The sequence below is a fragment of the Solanum lycopersicum genome, chromosome 3 (assembly GCF_036512215.1).
Source record: "Solanum lycopersicum chromosome 3, SLM_r2.1".
In the NCBI taxonomy this organism is placed as follows: domain Eukaryota; kingdom Viridiplantae; phylum Streptophyta; class Magnoliopsida; order Solanales; family Solanaceae; genus Solanum; species Solanum lycopersicum.
Genome location: NC_090802.1, coordinates 61,507,081 through 61,530,902, shown reverse-complemented (window position 1 = coordinate 61,530,902; position 23,822 = coordinate 61,507,081). Strand labels below are relative to the sequence as shown.

General features: G+C 28.5%; 2 protein-coding genes and 1 non-coding gene across 3 annotated transcripts; 1 reads left to right on the top strand and 2 right to left on the bottom strand.

Annotated features, from left to right (window-relative positions):
- The first annotated feature begins 1,228 nt into the window (after positions 1-1,228).
- On the top strand, positions 1,229-2,871 carry LOC101260709 (UDP-arabinose mutase-like protein). The gene is made up of 4 exons (NM_001347333.1): positions 1,229-1,677; positions 1,793-2,043; positions 2,118-2,286; positions 2,367-2,871. Exons 1-4 carry the CDS (start codon positions 1,366-1,368, stop codon positions 2,691-2,693), a joined length of 1,059 nt encoding a protein of 352 aa, NP_001334262.1. The 5' UTR covers positions 1,229-1,365; the 3' UTR covers positions 2,694-2,871.
- A 230-nt stretch (positions 2,872-3,101) lies between these two features.
- Positions 3,102-3,173, bottom strand: TRNAD-GUC (transfer RNA aspartic acid (anticodon GUC)). Its single transcript has one exon. It is a non-coding gene; the product is annotated as a tRNA-Asp (tRNA).
- A 279-nt stretch (positions 3,174-3,452) lies between these two features.
- LOC101261007 (squamosa promoter-binding-like protein) lies at positions 3,453-9,188 on the bottom strand. The gene is made up of 4 exons (NM_001347331.1): positions 7,990-9,188; positions 7,684-7,778; positions 3,931-4,776; positions 3,453-3,772 (listed from the first exon to the last, which is right to left on the bottom strand). The coding sequence occupies exons 1-3, from the start codon at positions 8,625-8,627 to the stop codon at positions 3,935-3,937; spliced, it is 1,575 nt and encodes a 524-aa protein (NP_001334260.1). The 5' UTR covers positions 8,628-9,188; the 3' UTR covers positions 3,453-3,772; positions 3,931-3,934.
- Positions 9,189-23,822: the final 14,634 nt, after the last annotated feature.

Below are 23,822 nucleotides of genomic sequence, written 5' to 3'. Positions count from 1 at the left end.
GTATATTCTTATTCCTAAAAGTTATTTTGATACAAAAGATTTAAAAATAAATTTCGTATTAAATTTAAAAAAAATAATAAATTAAAATGAGAAAGTCATGACTTATAATAACGACATTATTTATTATTTCAACTTTTGTGCAATGTTTTCATTTGGAAAGAACGATCGATTTTTAATTTACATTTGAAAATTAAATTTCATATTGTATGAATTTTTGAAATACGAATTCAAAAAAAATTGAAATTTTAAGCGGAGTGATTTTGATTTGTGAATCATTTTGAAGTTCGACACGTGTTCTTGTGAAGAGGTAGTTGGGCCCATGATTAGGAGCCCACAACTTCTTTATAGGTTCCAAAAAGCAAAAAGACTAATTAGCCGGCCCACCTCGATAATCGAGCCCCTTCTCTAATGCCGGTCTTTGCACGTGCCCCCCCCCCCCCCCCCTTTACGTTTCATGTTTCTTCCTAGTACGACGCTTTAATTGCGCCTTAACCAAATCCATTGCAATTTTATATTCATATTTATAGCAAAATTTAATTAAATTTAAATTTAAATTGAAAATTTTCATATTGAAATGTGAAGCGCTCTTAACCATTCATATGGACGTTTTAATTAAAATTTATTTTTATTTTTTGTTTTTATACCTTTAGTTCAATTATCAAATATAAAGGTCATATATTTGCTTGATTTTATTAAACTAACACTTAATATTTTCAAAAATTATACTACTAGATATATTAAGTTCAAACATTCTAAAAAATCAATATCTCAGATAAGTCTTTGACTTAAGATTAAAGACTTGAGTATGTATATTTAATTTATCTTCCTTAATTTGCTCTAGAATTGTCATATCAATGAATATATATTTGTTTTTTTTAAAAAAAAAAAAGGTAAAAGTAGAGGAAAGATATATTCATTTTATTAATTTTTCATGAATCAGAGTCAAAAGATTGATTTAATAATAAAATAAATATAATATTGACCAAGTAAAGTAAAAGTAACCGTCTAATTCACAAGTAACATTTAATTAAAGAAGGATAAAATTGCTTATTCTGTGGGGGTGTATTGGCCCTTTTTCTAACTTTCAAGTTCTATTTTTAAAAAACGAATAGGTTTAATATATTTTCCTTTTGCGTTTGTTTAAAATAAAAAGCCTTTTTTTTTTCTTTTTAGACTTTCTCTCTTTATAAAAAGAAAAATAATTTTAATTTAAAAGCCTATCATTAAAAAAAAATGAAGGGAGTAAATCAATGAGATGTTGTTGCATCATGTGACACAATATGTAGCAATTCCTCTTCTTCTATATAAACTCCGTCTCTATTTACACATTCCTCACACAAACGCTCCCATTTACTCTACACAAAAATGGCAAAGGCTTCTCCTCTTTTGAAAGATGAGCTTGACATAGTGATTCCCACTATTAGAAACCTTGATTTCTTGGAGATGTGGAGACCCTTTTTTGAGCCTTACCATCTTATCATTGTTCAAGATGGTGACCCTTCGAAGGTCATTAAGGTCCCTGAAGGGTTTGATTACGAGCTCTATAATCGTAATGATATAAACAAAATTCTGGGTCCTAAGGCTTCTTGCATCTCGTTCAAGGATTCTGCTTGCCGTTGCTTTGGTTATATGGTCTCTAAGAAGAAATACATTTACACCATTGACGACGATTGCTTTGTAAGTTTACTTATTCTGCTGGGTTTTGATTCGAATTTCATTATCTTGCTAGTCCCTGTTTTTCCCGTCGCATCTGTTTTTATTTCAGAGATAGTGTATTTGTTGTTATTGACAGGTAGCTAAAGACCCAAGTGGCAAAGAAATTAATGCGCTAGAACAACACATTAAGAATCTCTTGTGTCCGTCGACTCCATTTTTCTTCAACACTTTGTATGATCCCTACAGAGATGGCGCGGATTTCGTCCGTGGATACCCATTCAGTCTCCGTGAAGGTGTACCAACGGCAGTTTCACATGGTCTTTGGCTTAACATTCCTGATTATGATGCACCGACCCAGCTTGTCAAGCCTCTTGAAAGAAACACGAGGTCAGATAGCAAACGCGGTCATCCTGTTATAAATATTATTATTAATCTGGACACTAACTTAGCACTGTCTACAGGTATGTTGATGCTGTTATGACGATCCCAAAGGGAACTCTCTTCCCCATGTGTGGTATGAACCTGGCATTTGATCGTGAGTTGATTGGCCCTGCTATGTATTTTGGACTCATGGGCGATGGACAGCCTATTGGACGCTACGATGACATGTGGGCTGGATGGTGCATCAAGGTATAGTATTAAGAGGCAGATCCATTGATTTTATTGTGATACAATTGAATGGATTAGTTACATTTCGTGTTGTTGTATAGGTGATATGTGATCACTTGGGAATGGGAGTGAAGACAGGTCTGCCATACATTTGGCACAGCAAAGCCAGCAACCCATTTGTGAACCTAAAGAAAGAATACAAAGGTATTTACTGGCAAGAGGAGTTGATCCCATTCTTCCAATCGGTTGCCCTTCCAAAGGACTGCAACTCTGTCCAAAAATGCTACCTTCAACTCTCAAAACAAGTAAAAGCAAAACTTGGCAAGGTCGATGATTACTTCAACAAGCTGGCTGATGCCATGATCACATGGATTGAAGCATGGGATGAGCTCAATCCATCGACAACACCTAATGGTACCTCAAAATAGACAAATATCATTGTCGTTTTATTATTTTTTGTTAAAAATTATATTTTGCGGTAAGGTTGTTACTAGTCTTGTTATGCCCGGAGAGTTGAGGGACAATATTTATGTAATTTAATTTAATTGAAAAACCAACCATTACAAACTTTTCTGAGCTGCCGGCTGCTATTAGATTTTAGAAGCATATTCCTTAGCAAGTTGTCTTTTGTTTTTTGTTCCCTCAAACTCAAAATTTCCACAAAGTTTGGCATAGAGCTATAAGTTTGGCCTAAGAAAAATCATCACATTGGGACCGGCCTAAATAAATTGATTAGGCAATCAATTATAACAAACATTGTTAAAACAGTAAAAGGATGTAGACGTTTTGTAATAATAGGAAGATGCATCTTTTTTAAATAATTCAAAAAAATATAGCGCCGCTGCCGGGGATCGAACCCGGGTCACCCGCGTGACAGGCGGGAATACTTACCACTATACTACAACGACCTTGTTGCCAGTAATTTGAGTTTTGATGTAACATCATCCACCATTTCAACTCAAAATAGAGTGAATAACTGAATATAATAGAAGAAATCGATTCTCTGATACTTATAACGTGACAATTAATTATCATACAAATAACTAATCGCACACTGTTTGTGCTCATCCTTAGTTGCCATGCATAACATTATTTTCTGCATACACTCTTCGCAACAAGTCTGAGGCAAAGAGGTTTCCAGGGCTGAACTTTTAAAAGAAATAATGCACTTTTTATAATGAGTGATGTTCATGAAACACTTGAGCATCTATTCCATAAAAAAGGGTGCATATTTAGTACTACACAGATTAACTGAGACTTACAAGTCATGATTATTGTCAATTGTCAAAGAGAAAGAAAAAACATTATTATTGAATGAGACAGCACCATGAGGAAAATAAAAACAAAAAAGGAGCAAACAAGCAGTGAACATCAAGATTCCAAAAACTTACTCCCTGATACTTCCACCTCTGTAAAGCTGCGAAAGGTGTGTGCTTCTTGATTGAGTTGCTGCACACTACAGCAGTTCAACGCCCACCGATTATGAATTTAATCCAGACATTTGCATCTGCAAACATCAAGTGTAATTTAGGGCAAGAAAGGCAACATAACAAGGCATGATTACTTCATGCGATTTTAAAAAAACAAAGATCTTTCTGTAATCACCAGACTGAAACATGTGACAGGGTTGAGCAAAACATGTGATAGAGCAGCACTTTTTCCTACCTGCTCAAGTGATTCTGAGACCGGGAAAAGCATTGCCGTCTTGCTTCACTTGAACGGAAAACCTTTGGTGCTCCACACGCTGAAGTTGTGATGACAACTGGAGCAAATCAATAGTAGGTCCATCTTCACAAGAAAGTTGATTCTTAGAGTTCACCAAATCTGATCCTTGAATGACACGATTGATACCACAAGTGTTGTTAGGAAATATCATCTGGTCCAGTCCACCTTCTGCAGAATTGATCCCAGATGAATTGAATGTATTGGACATTCTACCTGCCGAAGCCTGAGGACCAAGTCCCAGAACATTTTTAGATGCTTGAGTCACATTGTAATTATTGTTTGGTTGAATGAGGGGGCGAGAAGTGGAAAAAACAGTGGAATGATTTGACGATCCCTGTGATTGAGATGACAGAAGAGAGAGAGCATTGCTGGAATTTGATATCCCTGATAGCCCCTGAATGGAAGATGTGTCCAATGCATGCAAGACTTCAGAACCAGTTGAGGTGGTGTGGAACAGAGAAGGGGAAACAAAATCTGATCCTCGCATATCATGCAGAGATGAGTTGGTACTCTCGTTAATTCTGCTTGTTGTTACAGCAGGTAGTCCATCATGGAAAGAATGACACCCTTTCTTGGCATGATATGATGTAAAATGAGATTTTGGTTGTAACTGTCCATTTGTAAAGGGCATGGCAAGTTGAGGGCTATAATCAACACCATCTTCAACTTTTACATTCTTACACCAGTCACTCATCTCATATTTAGGCTGATGCAGATAGCGGCTACTAAGTATGTCTTGGCATGCAAAGGGTGACGTTGCAAAAGAAGTTCCACGAAATCTGGTACCTGTCAAAACCTGGAGTGTGTTATGATACTGTACAGATGAATTTTATTTTATTTTTAAAATGATTTATAACACAATAGGAAACATCAAACACTTGTAGTCCAAAATTCACTTGAAAGAACATGAAACTCTTGAATTCAACATGCCAAATGAGAATGTTATGAAAGGATTATAACTTATGCAAGAAATTAGTTTTAAAAATTAAGCATATAGTTCTTTTGGTATGTTAAAAAGCAAAGCATATCTTAATAAGTAATAGGTTTAATATGCACTAGAATTTAGCTAGTTAACAGATTTGTGGTACCTAAATGTTCATCAATTCATAAACAAGTCGGTCTTCCTTATAATTGCATAATAGATGAAGATGTAACACATATAATAAAATATGATATATGAAATGAAGAAGTGCGTATTACGCGAAAAGAATAGTTGTTAGACTGGCATTGTTGTAAAGCAACAATATTTTTAGGAGATAATTTTGGACTTCTAGAGTCCAATATATCTACAAGATGTTAAAATAAAGTATTGAGATAGACACACACTCATACAAGATTGCACAAGATAAAATATGATCACATCCGACAAAGGTCCAAGAACATGGAGGATAAAATGAAAAAAATCGTAGCTTGACATGGTTTGCTCATATCCTATATAGATCTCCTTATGCACCTATTCAAAGGTGTGACACTATGATGATTAAATGTGTTAATGAGGATGACACACCTAAAATCACATTGAGAAGACCTTCCAGACGACCTACAATCTGAATTTAATATGAGCTTAACTAAATACAAACAGAATGAAGTCAAATGATTCATCTAGTTGGAATTACAGCTTCCTTGTTACACTTACATGAGGTCTAGCGCTTGTCAGGAATATTTCAATCTGGTTAGAGACTTATTCAGTAGTGTATGGTTTTTGATATGTTTGGTATGTTGAAGGAAAACATTGTAAAATAGTAGTAATTTTTTCTAAGAAAAAAAAAATAGAACACCAAAAACTATTTTTCTTGTAAAATATGTTCCATTTAAAGGGAAAAACAACTTCCTTTGATTATGTTTTTCACTGATAGTCCCACTTGAAATAGGTTATAAATTTAGGAGAGTTCTGGATATTGAAAAAAAAGTTTCTTTTGGAAAAATGTCTTCTGGAAAAAGATTCCATCAATACCAAATACAACCTTAGCAAACATTTCAACAAAAAAAAAGACTAGATATCGGAATAAAATGAACCATATAGGGCAGCATGAAACAGGAGATTAATATAGACAACTCCAACTAATTGGAATTGATGAATAGTTGATTGATTAAGAAGTTGTATTCATAGCCTGTGAATAAACATAAATTATGAAGTTTATAACGATAATTCAAAGGTATTAACTATCATAATTTTTCAAATATTATTTGTTGAAAGAAAGTTCTACAAATTATTGCATATACAAAACTGGCATTGTTTTTTCTTAAACCAATTAATGCTAAAAACATCCATATTGAGTATGACATTTGTCATTCTTTAAAACTTTTTAACACTACCTTCTATAAAATACATGATATATAGCAAATTAGCAATGTTGAAATGAGGTAAACTTATAGTATTTGATATATAACAATTTTTTTTTAAACTGTAAACATTATTTGATGTACAACAACCACAACACCTTATTGTTTTGATGGAGAGAAGAACTTATGATTAGCTTTTCAAAATATTTCCAAGACCATGCATCAAACCCCAAGTTTGTCGGAAACGGATGTATGAATCCTCATTATTATAAATGCCCTATTTAGGACCATAAATTTTCAATACTCTGTAGTTAAGATTATCTAACACTAGGAATTTTCTAATAATACTCTAATGGTTCTCTCTCTAATAAGCATTAATCTTCTTTTTGGTATCACCAATAACGATTTTCAACATAAATTATTTTCCATCTTTTGTTATATTTGCAAGGATATGAAGATACTCTAAATCTTTTGAGGTAACTTCTTTTCATGTGATTTTTGAATAAAGTAAAGAAAACTTTAGAATCTTGTGATTTTAAGTTAAAGATATGTCAAATGTATCAACATGCCCTTGTTACTTGTGGTATTAAACATGTCATTTGGGAAGTTGGAATTAAAGAATTGTTAAGAAAAAGAAAAGAGGCGTTCTTTTATAAATGGTTTAAAAAAAAGGGAAGTAGGAAAACCAAATTGAAATGGAGGAAGTATAGGCCTTGACAGTGTGTTCTATTTAGAATTGACAGAAAGCATCAGTAGCCTTGAGAATCAAGTAAACACAAAGCACCACCAAAAGTGGTATCTTTTACTTGGATTGCTTAGCATAAATTAAGTCTTACTTAAGACAAACCACATGGATTGGGGATCATCACTTGCAGTGGATATTCATGTATGAAAAACAGTGAGAGCCTCCTGTTTCTGCATTGCTCTGTATCCTGGCAATCTGGTGTATGTTTATCAGACTATTGAAAGTGGAGTGGCCATGCCAAGCAACCTAAAGTAGGTAACCACAAGGGGGAGAAGCAGAGGTGAACAGGCAGGTGAAAGTTCTGCGGGTACTGCTCCTATGAGCTTAGTATGGAATGTGGACAGGGGACAGAAATTTAAATGAGAGCAATGATACATACAAGATTTTTATAATCCTTGGCTTTTTGATACCTTGTTTTACATGATTGATTCCCTTCAATATAGATAAGAGATTAAGTCTTTCAATCATGGACAGATTTCAGTACACTCTTGGTGCTGTTTTTGGCGATAAAATGTACGAATAAAAAAACAAAATACAAGGATATAGTCTAGAAAATGAGTTGTCATGCATCTAAGTAAGTTTCATATTAGAGAATGAGAACTATAATATGCAAAATTAAGAACTACTTGTACAAAGAAAATGACTGAATCAGCCTGAGTGCATACCAGTATGAGGGGGCTTCCTTCGCCGCTCATTATGACCAGCAAGACGTTTCCTGCAGCTACGTTTGCCATCATCAAACTCAGCCAGTAGATGGAACCTACAAGTAAAGTAGTAACACTGATTAACTTGAGCTGCAATAGCTAAGAATTGCAAATAAAGATGCTATGATCAATCAAATTATTCACAAAGGTTGAAAGAGTATGGTCTAAAAGAGATTCTATATAGTTCATAATGGATCTAAATGAATATATTAGAACTAGTATTGATTGATTGCACTTGCAAAACTTAGAATTCAGATACAATAGTACCTGCTACATTGCTGGCAAAACCGCTGCTCGATGCCATTTACGATAACTTTAGCAGTCTTTGAGTGAACCTCGCACACTTTATGCCTCTTGTGATAGTCCTTACAGGGGCTGAGATCCTTGCCACAACCTTGAACCTGGCAAAATGGTTTGTGGGAGTTCAAACCTCCTGCTCTCATTCTTTTAGCAGGAAGAATTGACTCAGCAGAAGTAGAGCTTGACAAAGTCTTGGCAGATTTGAAAATATTTCCATCTACATGATGATCAGGAAATCTTCCAAGTTTCAAATCAATCAGTGATGAGTCTCTGGAAATTGAATCCACAGCTGAGCTTGATAGTTTAGAACTAGATTTATCTTCCCCAGAAAATGCACCAACTATACTCCCACCACCTCCACCCCAGTGCTTACTACTAGCAAAGCCATCTCTCATTTGGTCAGTAAACATAGGTTTTCTCATCAGATTTGGAGAACCCAACTCATGAAATCCTTGATTATCAGTTGTACACATTCCATAGCTACTTTGGGTCTTCAATTCCCAACCCATAACTCCATTTTTCACTCTCCTCATTCCATCATTAACAGAAACTGATTCCTCTGATACAAAACCCTTCCCCCCTGAAAAATAGCTCCATGACTCCATTTTTTTTTAAACCCTATTAACACCCAAAAATGTACTAGTGTTTTAGTCTTCCTCCATAACACACAACCAGATATAAATTAGCAATTCAAAAACCCAGTCATTTACAAAAGAAAAAAAAAGGGACAACTCATAAGTCCATAATAAGTGTTTGCAATCAAGGAGCACTGAAGAAGAGGAGTAGACAAGTAAAATACTTGCCTCCTTAGTGGAAGCACAGAGATAGTATTAGCAAGAAAAAAGTAGTACAGTTGGGTGAAAGCAAAAAAGAAGTGGTCCAAACTCAAACACTAATACTAAAAAGAAAACAAAATGGAAAGCTGCCAAATTGGGTGGTTTGGGAAAGGAGAAAGTGCTGAGTTTTGTTAAAATTTAGAAATGGAGTCTCTGGTGATGAAGACACAGACACACACACACATATATATATATATATGCATTAATTCAGCGAAAGAGATGGAGACACTGCCACTATATACATTCAATCTCCATTGTTATGTTAAAAAGATAGATAGAATGTAAGCCCCCACTTCCTGCTACTTTCCTTTGCCAGTAGGTAAATTGTTATCCAGACACCTTTTCTTTTTTTCCCTTTTTTTAAATATAAACAAAAATACTCGCCCTAGAATAATCTAATTTAATTTTAATATAAATTTTGAAAAAGAGAAACTCTTATTAATTTTAAACAATAAAAAGTAAAAATAAATAAGCATTGATCGTTTTAATTTATTTATCTACTTTTTATTTAACATAAAATTTAGAAGATATTATTAATCTAAAAATTTTATGATTTGAGATATATTTACCTGAAAAGTTAGAATTGGAAAAGTCAAAAAGAAAAAGATAACTCTCTGCTTTTGTTTATGTAATACTTTTCATCTTACTTAAAAATAAAATAATTTAGTTTTGATTAAAAATTTATATATATAATTTTTTATTTTTTAAATTAAAATTTATATATTTATAAATTACTTTAAAATATTACAAGTTATGATAATTGAAAATATAAAATACTTAAATGATGTATATATAAACTATAAGAAAAATAAATTTATTTAAAATTTAAAATTTAAATTATGTTACATTATTTGAGACAGAGAAAGATATAAACGGATTAAAAATGAAAAGTGAGAAAATTAAATTTAAAATGGAGGGTTTTAAAAAGATATAAAGCAGGGAGCACTATCTAATCTTATTAGAAAAAGTAAATAACACTCCCTTTCATTTCTCATTTTCTTTTTAATCTGTTTCAAAAAAAATGATTTTTTTTATTTTGATAACAATTTTTCAAGTGACATGTTTAAAATTACTAAATTAAAAATTAATTTTATACATTTAACATAACTTTAATTTAAAATTACATAATTAAAAATCTTCTTTATTTTCTTAAATTTAGTGTCAAATCAAATTAGTCTATTCTTTATTTTGTTTGAAAAAAATAATACACTGTTTTCAGTTACAGGATGAGTATATAATACTTATATTATATCAAAAGAAAAGTCAAAAGCTTCGCGTGTTTCACAATTGTATAGATTTTTAATGTTAAACCTTGTGTACTTTTTAATTAAATAATTATTCACACGTTTATTATGAGAGGCCAATTATTATCAAATTAAAGATATGTCTCTGTGTTATATGACATGTTTCATGGTTGATTTTACCATGTTTTTAGAAGAAAAAAAATTAACACATGACTCTTCTTATTACAATAATCTAACTAACTAGAGTATATAAAATTGAAAATAGTACTCCTATTGTTTTTAGGTAATTTATCTTTTATGTAGTTTAATGAGTTATCAACATTGAAGTACATAATTTTTTATTATTTGTACGTTTATTAGTTTTTTTATTTATTTTCTGAAAAAATAATTTTATTAATAAATATCGTGCCCATATATATTTATTTTTAAAATTAAACTTTTTTCATGATTTGAAAATTATTAATAGCATGTTTCTCGAATTAAAATAGTTTAAACTTGATCTCCATCAAATGGTTTGTGAAAACTTCTTGAAGTAAAAAAGAATATGATATATTTGATCTCTTAATGAATATCCCCGTAATAGTTTATGAAATATTTGAGATTTGTTCATATGAGTGAATCATAAGAAAGTTACTATTTTTCTTTTAGTAATACCATTATCATTAAGTAGTTATATATTAACTTTCAAATTATAATTAATAAAAATAATTTTAATAAAATGAACCACTAATTTAATAACAATAATATAAGGTGAGTGAGCAAAAGTGTAGAGAGAGAAATAGTTGGTAAAGTACTAAAATAAGTAGTAAATTTAGAAGTGAGAAAAGTATCCTTCATTAATGGCACCTTAATCATATTCAAACGTACGACTATTCAATGAGAATATATATAATTATTATTATTATAACTATTATTATTATTTATTCATATACTCTTTTCAATTAGTTTTTTTAAAATCTTCTAACCATAATTTGTCAGCAACAAAATAGTAAAAGAATTTTAGAAAATATTGTGGCACTCACAAAAAGGGAAATAAAAAACATTAGAAATTTGCTAAATATACGCTTGACTGTGCTTCAACAAGTACAAGCAGCATAAAAGAAAAAAAAAGCTTGATCATATCATATTCAAGTTTTGGAAGAATAAAAGCAGTAAAAAACTTTTACTTTACATTTTTCATGAACCCTTTTGTGGAAATCTAGGGAAATTATCTTTCCTTTTAATTTAGGGAAACCATTTTCTCGTAACCAAATTATTTTTGGTCTCGTTGGGACATATTGCAGCATCAGATCGATTTGAAATTAAAATTTTATTTGGTCATATAATTTAATTTTTTTAAATTATATTTTGTGAAAATAAATATATATATATAACCCATCTTTTTCTAAAAAAAAATCCACAACTCTTATGCATGATACAACATTAAATCATAAACAAGTGTTAACTTTCTCATTTTCAGTTAATTCAGTTAGTTTATTAGCATGTTCACGTGGTTAGTTAGGATTGCATTCTGTTAGTTGGTGTGTGTGTATGTGTGGAAAGTGTGAGTGGAAGGTTAGAGGTTAGTTACTGCATTTCTGTATATATATATCATTTGTAGCATCTGTAAAGTGTGAGAATAACAAGAACAACATTCCTTCTTCTTCAATTCTGCTTCTTCTTCTTCAATTCTACTTGTTCCTAGAAACATCAATGAAGCTATTTCAAGCTTCTAGATAGAGTTTTTTCAACAAGAAATCAAAATATCCTAAATTAATACCTTAATAAATCACATAATTTCATTTTTCTTTTATAAATGGATATTTATAATTACATACATTCAAATACACGTAATTTTACAAAAACATACTAGTCAATAATATTGATAACAAATTCTCTAGACTATCTTCTTCTTCTCTTTTAAAAAGAATAATTAAAATAAATTCTATTACAAAGTATAAATTTATGGATCAAATTTTATTTTTTTTATTAAAAAAAAATGACAATACAATTTAAAATGTCAAATTCTATTTTTTAAAAAATTAATATTTGAAATCAGGATTCCGAATTACATATCAAATCGCCTCCTAAATAAAAACAAGAGAGTAGGTAGCTAAGATTTTCCTCATATAAGTTTCAAAGCTTTGTGTTGTCGTTTCCTTTTTTCTTATTCATGTTGTCTAAAATATAAGTTTGATTGTACTTCTTATAATTAGAATCCAAAAAAAGATATATAAAAATTTATTCAAGCAAAGCAAAACTATAGGAGTTCGTTATGGACCACTCCATAAATATTAAATGCCAAACACCCTACCAATGCAAGGTGTAGGCCAAACCCATTAAAAATATTTATTGTACGTATAGCTAAATTTAAAAAAAAAAAAAAGACTTTATGTATTTCAACTTCTCTTTAAAATAATATGTATATCAAAACAGAATTAAAATTTAAAGTTTATAATTATATATTTAAAACAATTTTAAATCAATACTTAACATGATAATAACTAATTATTTGTCGATATTTAATGAATATGTTCATACATTATATAGGGTTTGGAAAAAAGATTATCATGAACCCGCATGGTAATAATATGATAGATTTAATTTGTTGTTATATTATTATTATTTTGAAAGTCAACGTTTTTCTTTCTTTTATTACAATAGTTCTTAAAAATATTTCTGAAAATATAGTTAAGCTAAAGACAATAGGTAGTGTTTTATTGTGCTTTTGCAATTTTTAAATATTTAAATTTATATGAAATTGAGTTGACTTTCGTATATTATAATAATCATAATCCTGAGGGAGTAGAGAGGGTTTAGTCGGTCATTTATTTCATTTGGCCCATCCTAAAGTACTGTTGAATTTTAATTAGTTTTTTCCAAAATTTTTAGTACCAAGTAGTATATATTTACTTTTTAGTTATAAACGTCTCGATCAAAATTAGTATACTTTATTATAAATTCGATCGAATCAAGTAATTTTAGTTTAATTTTTTTTTCGTAATAGTCTGTGTAACAATGCTTTTCAATTTTTTCCTTCCTATTTTGGCCGTAACAAAAAAAATTTAATATAAAAAAGATATGTTGATTGTGATATAAAAAAGACAATTTGGCACTTCCAATCAGGGGAAAAGCTAGGTAGGTAGGGCCGATTAGGGGTTCACAAATTCATTCGTTATAAAACTATGATTATATGTTATAGATGTTGAGCTTTTTTCGATTTCTTTTAGAGGTTTAATTCGTTATTTAATTAAAAAAAAATCTGACTCTGTCATTACTTTCGATTCCTATATCTAGTCATTGTGCAGGAACTAGTAAGCCATGTGGTATGTGTCCACCACCATGCTAAATACCAAACTATAGGTCCAAAATACAATTGAGCAGAGACATACATACATCTATTTCATTATCTTTTTGGCTGCATTTGTCAAATTATTTGTTTGTTTTTGTTTTTTCAAACAAAAAATGGTGGACCAGCCGGGTGGAGTTGTTTTAATAATACATGACAGTTGACATGCCAAGTATATCATGTTTCACGCAAAAACATATTTTATTAAGATCCGATGTATTTGATAAATTATCTGACACAATCAAATCTTTTCTAATAGTATCCTTTATAACAATTAAGTTTCTAAAAGTAATCGACTTTCAATATATGTTTATACAACACTTTCTCAATAACAATTTTTCACTATCCTTCCAAAAAAAAAATTCATTTCATTTGTGTGGACAGTAGAGTTGATGTTGGAACCAATTAAATTGGGGTAATTTTTGTACAACAAAAGGATCTAAATAGGAGGGTATAGATTAGTGCAAAAAAAGTAGAGTTGGTACAAATTAATTAAAACTGAAACTTAAGTTATAAAATTCTAAGTCCAATAACGATGGATCATCACATATATATGATATATACTCTACTTGATAATTACTATACTTTGTAGTACATAATAATGGTTACGATGGGGACCATCCTTACACATGATTAAAAGTTTTGGGACCAATGATGAGTGGTTAGGGAGAAATTTGGGTACATATTCAACCAAATAAAAAAAATCTCACTTCCTTCGAAATCGTGGACCAATAATATAGTTTTCCTCCTTGTAATCATTTTTTTTGTACTTTTCTAGATCGTCTATAACAATAATAATATATTCGGTATTATTCTAAAAAAAATTACACAAATTATATGGCACACTTAATTTGATTTAAAATTCCACAAATTATATGGCACAATTAATTTGAATTTTTATCGATTTTGACCATTTAAGGAGAAGCATTCTCTACACTGATAAAAAATCATTAATGTAGAGTGGAACAAGGAGGCAATGTATCATTACCAATGAATTCAATATCAAAAAACTTCAAAGTTGAATCCATTAAATTTAAGAGCAAATCATATTGTATAATCAACTATTCCTTATAATAATAATAATCTCTCTCTATATATATACACTCACTTCGTCCATTTTATGTGAGAATATTTGACCAAATACGGAGTTTAAGAAATAATGAACAATTTAAAATATTTATCAAATTTTCTTTAAAAAAAGTAAATTCACTTTTTTGTCTCCTAATAAATGTATTAGAATTTGAAGTACTATCTTTAAAATTAAGTGAAATTAATAAAGATAAAAAAAAGAAATGAGGACAGATAAAATGAAATGGAGAAAGTATACATACATACATACATATATATATATATATACATATATATATATATATATATATATTATATTTTACTAGCGAATATATTTATTTTGATTGACTAACCGAGTATGTAACTAAATTTAAAACCTGAATCTATGAGCCAAGGAATCTCATCCATGATCCATCACACCAAGCTTCAAAATAGGAAGAAAAAAAACAAACAAATAATATATATATATATATATATATATATATATATATATATATATATATAACGTTTTGTCTATGTGCGGCACCCCAGAAATTTTATTTTAGAGAGTAAAAGTGTAATTATTTATTTCTAAAGTTAGAAATTGAAATCCATGAATAAAAATCAACGACTATTTATTATTCGATCGCTATTTTCAAATGGCATATAGAAAATATGAAAGATGAGAAAAGAAAATCATTTCCTCATGTTATCAAATTCTCTATGATTAGTGTCCGTACTACGTATGAAGAAATATTATACACGACAAATTAAAGGTTGTTTGATTAGTATAATTTGACTTTGACTTGTCATATAAATTCTCTTTTTTTGGTGTTAATTAGTCTCCATATTTATTTCATCTGATATATAAGTCTTTCACCATTAATTTTCATGATAATTATAGCGTTTAAGTAAGACTTATAAGTACTTAAACAATTAATTTATTAAGTTGTTATTCTTAAGTTTGCGCTACAATGTCATTTTTTTCAAATTTCGTTATTTGAAAAGTAAAACTTCTCCGAATTAATTAAAAGTCATTGTTATTAAAGAGTGACTTTATTGTTTTCACAAAAGAATTGCAATCAAATTAATACATTTACAATAATTTTCTAAAAAAGGACTTACAATGATATATATAAAAGTCTAATCAAGCTTGTCTACATATAATCGTATCGTTTATTTCAAATATTATTTTTTAACTGTTATTGTGAAATATTTTATTATATGAAATTGTGAAATAAGAAAATACAACTTTTCATGTACTGGTTTTTTTTTTTTTTTAAAGTAGAGATATTAAAAAGATTGGCCAGCAGAGAACTAGATGGATGAACATTAAAACCCTCCCCCCACTATATAATTTTTCAGGGCCCCTTCTGAATTGCTCAGCCTTCTGCTTTGCTGAGGCTAATCCGTTGAGATTGTTTCATCTTTAATTAAATATTTTGAATTTTAATTATGAATATAAAAATATAATACTAAATTAAACGTTATAATGTATGATTTAAATTTAATCAAAGTTTAATCGAATAAAACAAAATTTATAAAGTCTCTTAAAGTTTGAAGTTTACATACATCCTCACAAAAGTTACAGCCTATCCAATTCCACCTTCTTTCCTCTATTATTAGCTCCATGAATGTGAAGTAGCTTTTGGTGCATTGGTAGGGTATATAATGTATATATTTATTATATATACTGTTATATATTTTTACTTTGCTGACAAAATATGTTATTGAAACTCAATAAGATTGTGACTTGTGACTAGTGACACCTTTTTTGTTTTTTTGTTTTTAATTTTAAAACTTGGACATCACATATACTGTGAATAATGATATCACATGCAATGACACAGCTTCATGTAATAAAGGTCTTCAGACTATTCTTTATCGAGACGAAAAAAACATACTAAGTGAAATTTGAGCCTTTTTGTTGTTTAAAACTTATGATTGATATTGAAATCGAAAAGTGTCGATTGATCAGAAAATTAAAAAATTATAATATTTTTTATTTTAAAATAAATTGATTTTTTTTATTTATATAATTAAAATGTGTATTAAGATTAAAAGGATAAAATTTTTCTAAAAAGCTGAAATAAATTACACTAGTTACTCTCTCCTCTATACCTTATTAGATAAGCACTTTTTGTTTTATACGATTAGTAAGAAATCATTAATAGGTTAATCAACTTTGTTATTTTGCTTTTTTGTTATTTGTATTAATTAGCCTCTTGAAAAGAAAAGAAAATTTAGATCTACAAAAAATAATTAAACTTACATAGTCTGATTAAATGTATGGGCAAAATGGGGGGAAATACTAATTAATTCTATCTTGATTTAGTAACGTACTTCAAATAATATAAGGCATATTTTTACTAAGATATCCATCTTATATGAGACAGAAATGATGTATTTATATTTTCACGAAGAGTAATAATAAAATTTTTGATTTAAATTATGTCCATCTCATATGAGACAAAAATAGTACATATTGCTTTGTAATTCAATTGGTATGAAATATAAGGAGTACTAAATATATTTATAGTTTCATAAAGAGTAATAATAAAAATTGTGATTTAAATTATGTCCATCTCATATGAGACAAAAATAGTACATATTGCTTAGTAATTGAATTGATATGAAATACAAGGAGCACTAAATATATTTATTTTTTCAGAAAGAGTAATAATAAAAATTATGATTTAAATTATGTCCATCTTATGTGAAATAGAAATAGTACATAGTGCTTCGTAATTCAATTGATATGAAATATAAAAGTACTAAATATTTTTATATTTTTAATATATAGGTCAAAACTTAATAATTTCATTGCTTGATCGTGAATGCATGAGGTTGAAACTTGCACAAAATCAATAAGTAAATATCATTACCTAATTAATTAACTCTTTCATTTATTTGTCTTAAAAAGTATAGTCATCAATGAGAATTATGGTGTTTGATGAACCAATTTGAAATATTAATGTAACATCAATGATAATTTATAATGTCTATCTTAAAGATATAGTTAAAAGGAGACTACCTAATTTGACATAGATGCTTCAGAAATAACTAAGCTAATTACCAACGTATAAATGTTATACTTTAATTATATTCTCAACTAACTTTACTTTCAAAAACCAAATACATAACAAACTCATGTTTTATTTCAAAAGAATTAAAACAACTCACTTGTCTACTTTCACTAACATCCATCATTTTCTAATCGGCGTTGTAATTTATTACATACAATTTAAATTTAAGTTATCTGAATTCAATATTCTCCATAAATTGTACAAATATATTACTTCTTTTATCACAAAAATTTCATTTATAAAAAAAATTATGATATAAATTGATATTACTTTGTAGATTTGTCCTTTTAGAGACACTATTGAAAATATAATAAATTTAAAATAAAATTATAAATATAATAATTGACTATCTTGAATTCATCACCTAGAAGTTGTTTGTTATTTATAAGGGACAAAAGTAGAGAATTCAAGTAACTCTCTTCAATACTAAGCAATTTACTTATTTTAGACTATGAATAATAATTTAATGATTTATTTATTTTAAAACGGAGAAATAGATGATGTAGTATTCTTTTTTTAAAAAAATAAAATTGAACTCATTACTTTAAAAGTACAAAAATAAGAGTTTGAGTGGGGTGAGTGTGTGTGGTGTGGACAATTCAAGGAAGGAAGGTCCCACAGTTTTGATAAGTCAAAAGCAAAGAAAAGGTGCAACAGTCCTTTATGGTTGTAGGTTAAAATTGAATCAATATATAGTTAGTATATATTTGAATATAAAGTTTGCTTGCTTGATATCACAAATAATTGATCTACATTTTTACTTTATTAAATAAATTATTTGATTATAATAAATTATATTATTTTAACATAAATATCGAATACAAATAAATATTTTACTTTATTCGAATCTAAGTATGCTATCTTTCCATCTATATTGGATTATAATTCGTTGTTTTATATGAAGCCACGTCTATCCTAACCAATGAAATGGAGTTGATTTGTCCCTTTCTTTTACTTTATGTGAATGTTCCCCCATGTGACCATATAAATGTAATCAACAACCACTTCCCTAAGGTTATGAATATTCTACATTCCTATCATACAGTTTGATTAATTGAGATTCATATTATATTTAATCGGAGAGCATAAATATTTAAGTTTTAGGAGAGGAAATTTTATTATTCACATCATACTCTCGAGTCATTTTATAATTTTTAGTATTCATTAAAAATGTTTGTACTTTTTGTGTTTTAAATTATTTGTGTTAATGTTTTAAGATATTATATCTTTCTTCGTTGAATATTTGCTCTAGTTATGTGTCATCAACCAATAATTAAGGTGTTTGTTATCTTGAAAAAACTATTTATTACTATTATAGATAAAAATGGTAAAATGATAATTTTATCTTAAACTTTGAAAAATTATAGATAATTTGAGACATCTATTTGTAGAGATCTAGGCAGATAATTTGAGATGTATAAAGACCTATTTTGAGTTATGGACACACAGGCCAAAACATGTGTGCCGGGCGTGCGACCCATCAACCTACTAGCAATGGGGTAGATAGCATAGCATGTTGCAATAAAAACTTGATTCGAGGCGTCAGCTAAACGCTACCGTCTGTTCCAAAAACAAAAGCCCCTTAGCACTCCGGGGGGACGGAAGTATTTTTCGTGTAGTGTGATAAAATAATATTTGGTATGCTAATTACACTGCATTTTCATAGACCCCATCTCAATGTTACTTCTTCAATTCTTAGCAAGATTCAAGAAGGGGCTTTGTAGATGGGCCTGAATGTCGGTTCAAAAGAAAGCCCAATATTCACCAAACTAATATGCTAAAGGAAAAATTAGTAAACTAGTCAAAATAAATAACATATTTAGTAAAAATATTCATACTTTATAAATATTAGTAATAATGTCAAAAATGTCATTATTTTTAAAAATTTATGTGTCCCAGTTTTCTTCCTATTTTATCTCTCGTTTTCAATTAATTCTATATATCTTTTTTTTAAAAAAAAATTATTCTCTCTCATATTTATCTTTTCAAATTGTTAATTCTCTCTCCCATTTAATTTTTCTCTTATGGTTATCTTTTCTGATTTCCCTCCAACATTCAAGTTGCAAATATTCTTTTGCCATATATTTTGGTTGTTTTTTTAATCCAAAATTGAATCAACAAGAATCCCTTTGATTAAGGTATCTCTAATCTTTATCCTATTTTCAGATTTTTTTTCTAATTTTATTTTTGTTTAAATCTTAAAAAAATGTTGTTTGTATTTTTCAATTTCCGTTATGATTTATTCTCCAATGGCTGAATCCAAGAGGCTTACTAGAGGTATTCATCTTAATCAACCAATTTCTGGTGATTTTTCATCCTTTAATTTATTTATTACTTAACAAATAGTGTATAATGTATGATCCGCTGCTAAAATGAGGGAAGAAAGAGCGTAAGAACATTTACAAGACTCATTGGTGTGCAAAATCTTCCTCAAATTCAGAACGCAAATGTAAAATCTTTGTCTACTCGTGAGGATCTTGAAAAAGACGACGAAGATCGCGAACAATTTTCTATTAGTTTGTTTTGTATTTATAGTTCTTTTTTAGAATTTGGTATGCTTTATTAATTTGTATTCAAATCACTATGTATACTATCAATATTTGTATTTATTAAAAATTTCATGTTGTATGGTTTATGAATCTTGTATTTGTCCCTAATTTGTATTCATCCAAATGTATGTCAACTAGTTATGTATTTTATTTATAAGAAGAACAACTTTCTATTAATTTATTTGTATTCGAATACAAATACAAATAATAGACATATTAGAATTAATACGACTTAGAAAAGGAAACAAGATTTTGAAAAGAAAAATAAATACATAGTGAAAAATATATACGAATACAAATGTATTTCTTAAATAGCTACATTTTATTTGACATACATATTGAAATGAATACAAACTAATAAAGGTATGTCAACTGAATTTGATATTTTTTTCTAATTTGTATTTATTCTAAATATATTTCAATGTTTTTTTCTAATTTGTATTTATTCTAAATATATTTCAAGTAGTTATGTATTTTATTTAAGAATGAGTACACCAAATATTCAATTATTTCTTTTCAATTTTATATTTCATTCACTTTTTCATCATACTAATTTTTTGTATTTTATATATTATTATACAAAATTCTAAATAAAAACTAGAATAAATAGAAATACAAATAAAATACATATTGAAATGAATACATATAGGATTTTTGAAGAAAAAAATAACTATATAGGGAAAAAATATATAAAAATACAAATATATTTCTTAAATGACTATATAGATAAATTTGGCATACCTATTGGAATGGATACAAACTAATAAAAAACTATAATAAATATAAGAATATATTGTGGAATGAATATAATTTTAAAAAGGTAAAAATTCTGGGAAAAAAAAAAACAAAATTTAAATTTTATTTGAAAATATAACTGATGAGAAAATTAAGGATGCTTGCCTTTTTTTTGAAATATTCCCCCCTTAATTTTTTCCTTTTTGTTATTAAATAATTATATTCATAAATAAAAATAAATAATAAAAACATACATAACAAACTGAAATGACATTTTTACTAAATATTAAAGTTATTGCTAATGAATCTTCTTAAATGCTAAAATATTGACATTTTGAAAAATTATGCTCAGGATAGTGAAACTAAGCTTTATCATTTATTGGGCCTTCAAAATGAGAAACAAGCAAAGCAGGAGTAGCCCAAGTTGGAAATGATAAAACAAAAATGATCGAAATACATATCTTATTTTTATTAGTAACTTTTTATTATAATCTATAAAGATTCCTACAATTTTTTAAAAAGTATACAAAAGATACCCTATTGAATACATCATCATCTTCTCCGAAATACATCCCTATTTTCTCACAGATACATCACTTTCCCCTCTCGGATATATCTAGTAGCTATGTATCCCCAGGCGTCCCTTATGTTTCCGGGATGCTATATTTACGAGGCATTTTTGTAATGTAGGAAAGAATACAGATAAGATATAATTAACTCTTTACACAATGAGATTTATGCAATTTTACATGATAACAAATACCGAAACTTTCAAATCTCGCAAAGAGAAAAGTGTTTTTTTTTCCCTTACTTTCTTTCTCATTCGCAGAGCGAAGAAAACGATTTTTTCCCCAGCCTTTGAAAATGGGTAGTTAACTTACACAATCTTCATTTTGGATTTTTCGGGTTTCAATTACTAACGAAATTCCTGGCTAACAAATTGTCAAAAGTTGTTGTAAATTGTATATGGGTGTTAATTTCCTAAATATAACCCTAATTTATGGTTAGTATAATCAGTATATATTTCGTTCATAATAATTTTTGATACACTATACACTGCGTATATATTTGATATACGGTGAATTTATGCCGATGACAGTGATAAATTATTACGGCTAGATGAGTCATCTTTCAAAAACTTCTTGTTAAAAATGTTAAATAAGGCTATGAAAGATAATTCTGAAAAATGACAATAATTAAGTAGGTATCAGCCGTACATTAAAGGTACCATGAGTAAGGCAATTCACATTGCAAGTCATATTATTAAATGTTTTGAGTCGATGATTAGTGATAGGAATAAAACTCGTATATTCGTCATTCTTTGCGGATATATCCAATTTATGTGAATACACTGAATTTATTGTTGTTTTCGAGTTAGGAACAATGTATATCACAAATGGAACTCAAAATTGTCAAATGTGGTCCTATAACTAGTGACACCAATAGCAAGCTTCATCAGTACTAAAATGAGGGATCCACTCACCTTATTGTAATATCTACATCAAGTCATTTTTCTTTTAAAAAAAGGACACTTATGTTATAAATTAACAAGTTCAATGAATCACAAGTAACGTTACGCACCTATTTTCCATTGCCTCAATTAAATCACATAAATTATTTTTCATTACGAAAATAAATTAATCCCTCGTCTCAAAAGAATGACGTAGTTTAACTTAAAACGGAGTTTAAGAAAAAAAGAAATTTTTTTAATTTTGTAATTCTAAATTAAAGTTTTGTCAAATGTATCAAAATGCCCCTTAATCTTGTGGTCTTAAACATGTCACGTGGAAAGGTAAAGTTAAAGTGTTACAAAAAAAAGGAAAGATATTTTTTTTTAACAAATTAAAAAGAAAATAGAGTAAACAACGATGGAGACAACTCCTATGAGAGGGTGAAAAAAAGAAGAAAATTAGAGAAAAATCAATTCTTCAAAAAATTGACTTGCATCATTTTCCCGTTGAAAACAAAATGATGAATTTGCTGCATTTGACGGCGAATTTATCTGATTTTGAAAATTAGTATTAATGGTGAATAAAGTTCTTGTATGATTATGAAATTTGAAAGCTAAGCTATATATACGGCTGATTATAACCCAAGATTAGCCTAATTAATAAGTATTAGTTTTATATGGACTACTATCAAATTGATTATGATGTTTTATTAAACGGGCTAAACAAATATAGTTAGTGGATATTCTTGTGTCGATGGTTATTGTTGGATCTAAGTTAATTTATGTGAACGTACCACCTTATTTTGATGTCATCATTTAACTATTTTCCATAACATTTAACTAATATTAACACAATTATAACAACCAATTAGGGTGAAAATATATAGGTACTATTAATTTGATAATAGAATGATATTTTTTGTTATGTTGGATTCATGGACTCACGTTTCTACCTAAAAATATGGACTAAGTTCATTCAAATATATCTTAAAAAAATAGGTATTAAAATGTGAAAATTGCAAATTCGAACTTATGAGACTGAACATATTATGATATTAATGAGAAAAATTGTTGTGTCACAATTCACACCTATGAAAATGACATTAGAGAAAATTTATAGACTTGATTATATGCATATAAATTTTGATTTTTTTTAGATATATATTTAAGATCCGTAAATAATTAAATCGTGGGGTTCAAAGCAAAAAAAAATAATTACATATCTATTTATTTTAAATATCCAAGTACAAAGTTGTTTTTAAGTGTATGAAAGGTAAACTTTAAAGTCCACATCAATAAAAAAATTTAATTAAAATAGTAGTAGAATTCATTGTGTTATTCTGATATATATTAGGTCTTGAAATAAAATGTTAATATATTTTTTATTTTTTTATACGAAAAAATTTGTTCATATGTTACGTGGCTTAAATCGACTAACATTTCACATCTTCTAAGGAGGATATTCACATGCAAATCAAGATAGGAAAGGATTTTTATTTAAGGATGTGGCCTACATATATATATA

Bases quoted from the DNA above. Each gene is read 5' to 3' on its own strand.
- LOC101260709 (NM_001347333.1), top strand. From the start codon at position 1,366: ATGGCAAAGGCTTCTCCTCTTTTGAAAGATGAGCTTGACATAGTGATT. The intron at 1,678-1,792 runs GTAAGTTTACTT...TGTTATTGACAG, and splicing joins CCATTGACGACGATTGCTTT to GTAGCTAAAGACCCAAGTGG. The intron at 2,044-2,117 runs GTCAGATAGCAA...CACTGTCTACAG, and splicing joins CCTCTTGAAAGAAACACGAG to GTATGTTGATGCTGTTATGA.
- LOC101261007 (NM_001347331.1), bottom strand. From the start codon at position 8,627: ATGGAGTCATGGAGCTATTTTTCAGGGGGGAAGGGTTTTGTATCAGAG. The intron at 7,779-7,989 runs GTACTATTGTAT...CTTTACTTGTAG, and splicing joins TTTTGCCAGCAATGTAGCAG to GTTCCATCTACTGGCTGAGT. The intron at 4,777-7,683 runs GTATGCACTCAG...AGGTTTTGACAG, and splicing joins AAGGAAGCCCCCTCATACTG to GTACCAGATTTCGTGGAACT.